Source organism: Molothrus aeneus, chromosome 3 (assembly GCF_037042795.1).
Source record: "Molothrus aeneus isolate 106 chromosome 3, BPBGC_Maene_1.0, whole genome shotgun sequence".
NCBI classification, from domain to species: Eukaryota; Metazoa; Chordata; class Aves; order Passeriformes; family Icteridae; genus Molothrus; species Molothrus aeneus.
In genome coordinates, this window is record NC_089648.1 from 107,223,630 (window position 1) to 107,231,757 (window position 8,128).

The following is an 8,128-nucleotide window of genomic DNA, read 5'->3' on the forward strand; positions in this document are numbered from 1 at the left end:
CCTGCCTCGAAACAGCCTGCTTGAACAGGGAGTTGGGACCAGATAACACTGTGGTGCCTTCCTTCCAACCTTGCCCATTCCGTGATTCCGTGAGAGGCTCCTCGGCTCGCAGACCGGCGGGCACGGGGCGGAGAAGGAGCGGCCCCCGCGCCGCCCTCGCTGCCCGTCCCGCCCCGGGGCGCCGAGCGGGTCCGCCGAGCCCCGGCCCCGGCAGAGGGCGCCGAGCCGGGGCTGCGGTGGCTCCGGCTCCGCCTCCGGCGGGCGGGCGAGCGGCGGCGCGGGGACGGCAGCGCGGCCCGGGCCGAGGCGCCCCGGCACCCAGGTAACGCCGGCCCGCGGGCCGCCCTCCGCCGGGGCGGGCGCGCCAAGGCTCCGAGGCGGCGGGGCCGAGTCGCGGAGGCGGCTGGCGGCGGCTGGCGGCGGCTGGGCCGCGGCCGGGCCCCTGCGGCCTCCCGGGGCAGCCGCCAGGGAAGGCGGGGCCGCCCGGTGCCGCCGCCACCGAGCGCCCCGCCGGCGGGTCGGGGGGCGCCGGGCCTGGCTCTGCCCGCCCGGGGGTTCCAGCGGGGCGGAGAGGGCGCGCCTGCGGCGCCGGGCGGGCTCACCGCACTCCCGGGCCGCTTGTACCCGCTGGCCTGCGCGGAACAAGCTAAGGTCGAGCGCTAAAAAAAAGAATAATATTTGTTTGCACGTTCTGCAAACAATATTTGCAATAATATTTCTTCGCACGTTCTTGCATTTCCAAATAGCTGTTGGAATTTGCCCCCGAACGGAGGAGAGGCCTGTGTCTTCTGCAGTCGCTGTACCGTCCTACAATTCAAACTATTTGTCCTATATTTTAAGGTCACATATTTAGATATAAGAAAAAACCCAGGGGAGGTGTGGTTATTTTTATTTGGCCAGTAATTGCTCTCATTGATCAGGGCTTTTTTCTCAGCCACAAATACCGGCTCATTTAATGTTTCGGCAGAGGTCACTTGGGTGCGGGGAAGCCAGACTCTAATCTCGTAAGGAAACACGTGTTTCCCTGGATATGAGATCACAGTAAAGGCCAGCGCAGCGCCCAGCTTGTAGGGGCTGTAAATCAGTTTCTGAGAGCGTTGAAAGACATCTGGGGTGTTTTGGGGGTGTTTGCACCTCCTTATTCCAGGTCAGAGAGAGGAGCAGCAGCGTTGTATTGATCAGTCTGACACAGCAGCACCGGGGAGCTTTCATATGAGCCTGCTGTTGCCAGTGCCATTCCTGGTGTCACGCCTGTTGCGGTACATAGAGCCGTGTTATTTCTGCCGAGCACTACCGCGGCGCCAGTTCCCATCTGGAGAAACAGGGGGGGACGTTGTGCAGTGTTTTGCCACGCAGGAGTGTTGTGGTCCAAGCAGAAACGGAGGTTAAGCAGCTTTCAGCTTTTCTGGATTTGCTTGCTTGCAGTGTTCAGCTACTTGCTTGTATTGACAATGACTCATGATAATTAGAGATCTCCCCGTGCTTTTTATGACACAGATAGCGGCGTTACTGTGTATTTTGTGATTGTATTTCAGATGTAGGGAGCAAAGTGCCACAAATGTGTTTGCACAGTTAATGTTGAACACCAGAAAAGTAATTACAAATGAAGTATTCTGCTGGGCTTTTCTGTGTTTGTTTCTCATTGGGGTCATCAAAATGACCCCAATGTCTTAGCTCTTTGTAGTGTTGGCCAGTGTATGAGAAAGTCAGATCATAAAGCCACCTAAAGCCTTGTGCTTTCAGGTGATGCATCACTATATGGGGAACTGGATACTCATCTTTTTGTAGTAAGTGTTATGACATATGTAGGGAAATCCTTCCAATCCATCAAAGCAGTTGCTCATTTTTACATAAGAATGTTTGTTTTATTTTAGGTTATGCTATGACTGGCTTCAGACTCCCCATCAGCACTTTGAGAAAACTGAATGTCTGGTTTGGACTGTGGGAGAAATTTCCCTCAAATAAACTGTATCCCACTTGGAGGAGAAGCTTATTCTGTAGCTGTCAAGCAAGCACAGTAAACTACAGAAGATGTTTCAGTTTTTCCCCAGTCAGACTCAGTGCACTAAGACTCTCTCCAGAGTATATCTCAGTACTTTCTCTGAGGAACAAAAGCAGCAAAAGCTCTAAAAAGAGCAGACAAAGCTTACAAGAAGAGGAGGAAGAAGAGGATGAAGATGAAAGTAATTTGGAAGATGAATTTGAAAATGACCCCAATGTAGTAAAAGATTACAAGGATCTTGAAAAAGTAGTGCAGTCTCTTCGATATGACGTGATCTTGAAAGCTGGTCTAGACATGGCAAGAAAGTAAGTACAAAAGAAACAACTTGCTACTGAGAAAGATGTCATGCATCTAAAATTTGACTTTTGATAAGTTTTTACTGCTGGAATAACTCCAGTATTTGTGGGGGGGGGGGTTGGGGTAGCTTTCTTGACTCTCTAAATAGATGTTTTGGATGTATAGATGTCATGCATTTAAATTTGACTTTTGATAAGTTTTTACTGCTGGAATAACTCCAGTATTTGTGGGGGAGTTTTTTGGGGTAGCTTTTTTGACTCTCTAAATAGATGTTTTGGATGTATAGATGTTCCTGTTTATTAACCTCCCTTGAAATAGCCTGATTTTGCTTTTCCCTATCTCCAGTATTTCTAAGATTGCTGAGGAGGCATTTGGTAATCACTTCCTATTTATTTAAAATTAAGGAAATGCAAAATACTGTACTGTGTAATATGAAAAGGTCTAATTTGAGATTGAGGGAGTAAAATAATGCACTATTTAAATGAATGGAGAAATAGGGGCTGGTAAGTATAAGCTTCACAGGCCACCAGGTAAATGTGCAGTCTATAAATGTATCACAGTGTTTGATCTAATGCCACCTGCAGAAGTCTAATATCACTGTGTTGTTGGAACAGAATATTAGTATAACTTGATAACTAACAAATTATTAAACTGGCTGGTGCAGGAAAGGGGATATTATTTATTGGATATTCAGGAGACAGATCTCTAGAAACAGCTTTTCTGGCACAGAGCAACTATAGGCTATTATTTCATTTAGTATTTGTGAAAGCCCTTTTCTTTACTTCCAGTTCAAATCTGAAGGTGTCCTTTACACACAAATTAGAGGTGTAGAAATGTGCCTTGCCTATGAATGGTGGTGTTGTGTTTCTGCAAAGAAACAATTGCATTTTGTTTGCTGCACACTGTAACTGCAATAAAACCTTGTTTTTCTTCAGTAAAGTAGAAGATGCATTCTACAATAATGAACTCAGGCTGAATGGAGAAAAACTATGGAAGAAAAGTAGAACTGTAAGACTTTTTAAATTTTTTTTTTAATATAGTACAAGAAAATATCTAAGGCATGATCTTCTCCCTCTAGATCACTCTGCAAAGGTGAATGCACAGCATTGCTAACACCACTTCCACCTGGGGGGGATGGTGTGACCATGGTTCCCTGGGTAAAACTTTATTCCCTAAGGCAGACAGGAAACTTGCGTGGTTGGAGAGTCAAATCTAAGTCTGAAAGTCAGGAGAAGGCAGCAAGGACGGAACATTTTAAGCTGCTGAAGGAAGTGATGATACCACTATGAGAGGTTGGTGGAGTAGCAATTATTAAATCTGAGATATTGGTGGAGCAGGCACATGATTAAAGAATAAGAGGAAGTTTGATGATAGAAAGGGATTGAAACTGGAGTAGCTGAGGGAAGGTTGTTGTACCTGTAGTAGAGCACACAGGACCACAGTTAGGAGAGAGCCAGAAGGATCACCAGACATGTACTTCTACCAACCCTTTCTTTATGTGAGGGTGATCCTCAGTGGTGGCTGCTGTCATCAAAGGACAATATGGTGAGAAGTTCTGATTCCTGATCCCATAGAGTTAAGGCTGGTTTATGAGAGGTGTACTGCTTCTGTGACTTGTGAGAGGAGCACAGGCACTTGCTGAGCACTCTGTTCTTTGAAACACTTTAACTGTTTTAAAGGCAGGAAGAAGAACTTTGCACTTTCCTGGTTTGTGTCTGTGTTGACAGGAAATAAAGACATACATGAAACCTTTTTCAGAGTTAGGTGTTGGTTGTATTACACGGAGCCTGAAGCTCTTGGCAGGGGAGGTCCTGAGACATGTAATTGTGTATTGCCACGGCTTTCCTGGAAGTTCATCACTGGAGGATCTATAATAGGTCTGGTAGTGGCTGCCTTCCTCCTCTCCTGTGAGATGGGAATATTAATTGGAAAGAAAGGAACATGGCAGGGATTTGCCCAAGGAATGTTTATAATCACTCATCTTCTCTTTCTGTTTCCAGGTGAAACTTGGTGACACACTGGATCTCATAATAGGTGAAGATAAAGAAACAGGAACTGCAGTAGTTATGCGGGTAGTCTTGAAAAAATTATCTGACAAAACTGAAAATGAAAAATACAAAGTTATTTTGAGGCGTTGGAAAAACTTAAAAGTGCCCAAACAGGATGTACTTAAGTAACAAGGGGTTGCATGTGGCAGCATAAGATTTTTGCAGAAAAACATATTTTTTTGTTAAATATGAATTTTGGTTGAACAAAATTACAGTACCCTTTTTTAAGGGCTTGTGTCAGAATGTTATCTCACTCTGCTGCGTACATCAATAATCATGCAATAAAGCCTGTCACTTTTTGCTGGTAGCTTTGTCTTGTGGTACTGTAAGTTAAAAGATCCAACACTTACATTTCCAGGAAGTTTCTTATAAATAATGAATCAATAAAGACTGATTTGATCACTATTTAATTGCTGTCTAATTTTGTTAATCAGAAAGGTTCCATTAAAGCTGACATCACATCAAGCAAAATGGCTTTGTTTTATCTCTGTATTCATGAAGTAGGACGAAAGCCTTCAATTATGTAAAGTTCCTTTTTCATTATTTAATCTTAATTAAAGGTTAACAATACCAACTCCATGCTTACATATGCTGCTGCTATACCAAGAATACAGCAGGATACTGATTGCAGTGACATATTTCTAAGCAGGAAAACTTCATGGTGACAGAGAATCATAGAATCAGAATAGTTTATGTTGAAGAGACAAGATCATTGAGTCCAACTATTAACCCAGCACTGCCAAGCCCATCGCTAAATTGTGTCTGTAAGTGCCACATCTACACACCATTCAAATACCTCCAGGGGTGGTGACTCCACCACTTACCTGGGCAGCCTGTTCCAATGCTTGACAACCCCTGCCAGTGAAGAAATCTTTCCTGATATCCAATCTAAAACTCACCTGGTGCAACTTGATGCTCTTTCCTCTTGTCAAATCATTTGTTGTCTGGGAGAAGAGACTATCCCCATTCCCATCACTCTCTGGGGTCCAGCCATCCGGAAAAGTTTTTACCCAGTGAATGATGCACCTGTCCAAGCCATAAGCAGCCAGTTTCTCAAGAAGGATGCTGTGGAAAATACCAGAAGCTTTACTAAAGTCCAAGTAGACAACATCCACAGCCTTTCCTTCATTCATTAAGGAGGTTGGTTTATCACAGATGGAGATCAGGCTGGTCAAGCTGGACCTTCCTTATATCTCCTTTCCAGAGTGTTTGTAAGGCTTTCTTTTCAGTTTTGCAAGATTTCGTTTCCCTTCCCGAAAGGAAATGTTATTTCCTTTCGGGAAGGGAAACGAAATCTTGCAATTTCAATGGGGATCATTTGGGCAAGCTTTGGTTCCTGTCCCTACTCTTGATGGCATACCATGCCTTTTGATGGCTTTCACTTTGGCCAAGATTTTTTATTTTTTTTAGTATCCATGCCATGTCCCTCATACCTTCCCCTCCAAGTTGTGTCTTTCTCCTTGACTTTTCCCCCTGCTTTTGCAACATCTGTGAGCTCAGTTTTGGCATCTTTTGGTCCTTTGCACTGCAGCTCATTTCCTCACAGACCATTTTTTGAAGACACTAAATCTCCCAATTTTCTGGGTTTTTTTGGGTTTTTTTTTTCAATTGCATTTCATTTGATCATATCTCCTTTCCAGAGTGTTTTTAAGTCTTTCTTTTCAGGTTCGCAAGATTTCGTTTCCCTTCCCAAAAGGGAATGTTATTTCCTAAGGAAATGTGCAAGGCCAAATGGGACAGGTGCAGTGCTAACCAAAAGTCCGTGGGCACTCCATGCCCTACAAAGCTTAACACAACTTGCCTGGGAAAAACCTCACAGCTTTCAGGGTCTAAAGTCATTTGGAAACTTTAGGGCATTGCAGTGTGGGGGAAACTCAGCATGGTGCCATCTTTGAAAGCCTTCACTTTCCCAAGCAGATGAGATAGGAACCCTGGCACAGGGACTTGTCTGATTTTTAACAATTTATGTCATATGTCCCAAATTAAACTTGTAAAAAAATCCAGCTTTGATTTCTTGCTCCCATCACCTGGCCCACTCTGGGGCTCATCACTTTATGCTTAAGGCAATGCCATTGGAAAAACAAACATGGATTTCAATGCCTGTGAAGCATCAAAATAAACCCCACTTCTCCAGCATCTGGCTGAATGTTGCAGCAGCCAGACTCTCAAACTAAAAAGGACACTGAGTCCCCTGACCTGCTGAGCACATCCAGGGCTCTGCATGATCATCATAGGCAAAAAAGGGACAGAGGAACCCAGATCCTGAAGCCTGACACTGCTCAAACAGGGATCAGTATCAATATCACAACGCTCTTCACCGCAGAAAAACATCTCTGCTGCTTCTGTCACCCAGCACAGTCCCCCCAAACCAACATTCAAATAGTCAAGAGTGACACTAGCCCTGGGTAAGGGGATACCCAGCACATTTACATCCCTGCACCTGCCCTGCTGCCCACAGCAGAGGCACCAAAATCCCTAGAGTGCCTTTAGCTTAGGCATGGAATCCTGCTCCTCTATTTCACATCTGAAATTACAAGTCATGGCTGTGAGGATGTTCACCTCTATGTTCAGCAATTAGGTAGAAAAGGGCTTTGGCCATGACACCCCTAGCCACAGCACAAGGCAGAGAGCTTGAGTAAGTAGGCTTTGAGTAGGAAATGGGCCTGTCCTAGAAAGAAGTCAGCCCTTCAAGCTAAACATCATTTTTTTCTCTAAACAAACCAAAGTAGGAATCTATTCATAAGAGATAATATCACAGAGGAAAAGTACAGAGATCTTTTCTTGTTTAGAGAAGAGAGAAAATGCTGGGGGTTCGTTTCCTGTAGCCAGAGAGCTCTTGCTTGGGGTTTCATTTTTCCTGCCTCCACCACAGCATCAGATGAGATCTCCTTGGTTGCTGTGGTCCTGCTGTGCAAGGCCAAATGGGACAGGTCCTGTACTAACCCAAAGGGCACGGGCAGCCCATGCCCCACACAGCTTAACACAACTTGCCTGGGTCTAAATGCATTTGGAAGCTTTATGGCACTGCAGTGTGGGGGAAACTTAGCATGGTGCCATCTTTAAAAGCCTTCACTTTCCCAAGCAGATGAGATGGGAACCCTGGCACAGGAACTTGTCCTGATTTTTACTCTTTCCCACCATATACCACAAATTAAAGATGCAAAAGATCCAGCTTTAATTTCTGTGTCTCCCAATTGCATGTTCCACTATGTGTCTCATCACCTATTCTTAAGGCAATGCCATTGGAAAAACAAACATGGATTTCAATGCCTGTGAAGCATCAAAATAAACCCCACTTCTCCAGCATCTGGCTGAATGTTGCAGCAGCCAGACTCTCAAACTAAAAAGGACACTGAGTCCCCTGACCTGCTGAGCACATCCAGGGCTCTGCATGATTATCATAGGCAAAAAAGGGACAGAGGAACCCAGATCCTGAAGCCTGACACTGCTCAAACAGGGATCAGTATCAATATCACAACACTCTCCACTGCAGAAAAACATCTCTGCTGTTTGTGACACCCATCACAGCTCCCCCAAACCAACATTCAAATAGTCAAGAGTGACACTGGCCCTGGGTAAGGGGATACCCAGCACATTTACATCCCTGCACCTGCCCTGCTGCCCACAGCAGCGGCACCAAAATCCCCCCCAGCAGCAGCAGCAGCTCTATAAAGCTCCTCTTGCCATCCCTGACACTCCACCAACAGCAGCCACTGACCTGCCTCAGGCTCTGCTGCCACAGCCCCCTTGGCCAGCACAGCTCTGCTCCCCAGCTCGCACC

At 45.5% G+C, this 8,128-nt stretch overlaps 1 protein-coding gene across 1 annotated transcript; it reads left to right on the forward strand.

Annotated features, from left to right (window-relative positions):
- The first annotated feature begins 232 nt into the window (after window positions 1–232).
- Window positions 233–4,752, forward strand: MTRES1 (mitochondrial transcription rescue factor 1). The gene is made up of 4 exons (XM_066547557.1): window positions 233–322; window positions 1,875–2,307; window positions 3,235–3,307; window positions 4,300–4,752. Exons 2-4 carry the CDS (start codon window positions 1,883–1,885, stop codon window positions 4,474–4,476), a joined length of 675 nt encoding a protein of 224 aa, XP_066403654.1. The 5' UTR covers window positions 233–322; window positions 1,875–1,882; the 3' UTR covers window positions 4,477–4,752.
- The last annotated feature ends 3,376 nt before the right edge of the window (window positions 4,753–8,128 follow it).

Excerpts from the sequence above, each read along its gene's own strand:
- MTRES1 (XM_066547557.1), top strand. The coding sequence starts at position 1,883 with ATGACTGGCTTCAGACTCCCCATCAGCACTTTGAGAAAACTGAATGTC. Across the intron at positions 2,308-3,234 it reads GGTCTAGACATGGCAAGAAA|TAAAGTAGAAGATGCATTCT; the intron begins GTAAGTACAAAA and ends GTTTTTCTTCAG. Across the intron at positions 3,308-4,299 it reads TATGGAAGAAAAGTAGAACT|GTGAAACTTGGTGACACACT; the intron begins GTAAGACTTTTT and ends TTCTGTTTCCAG.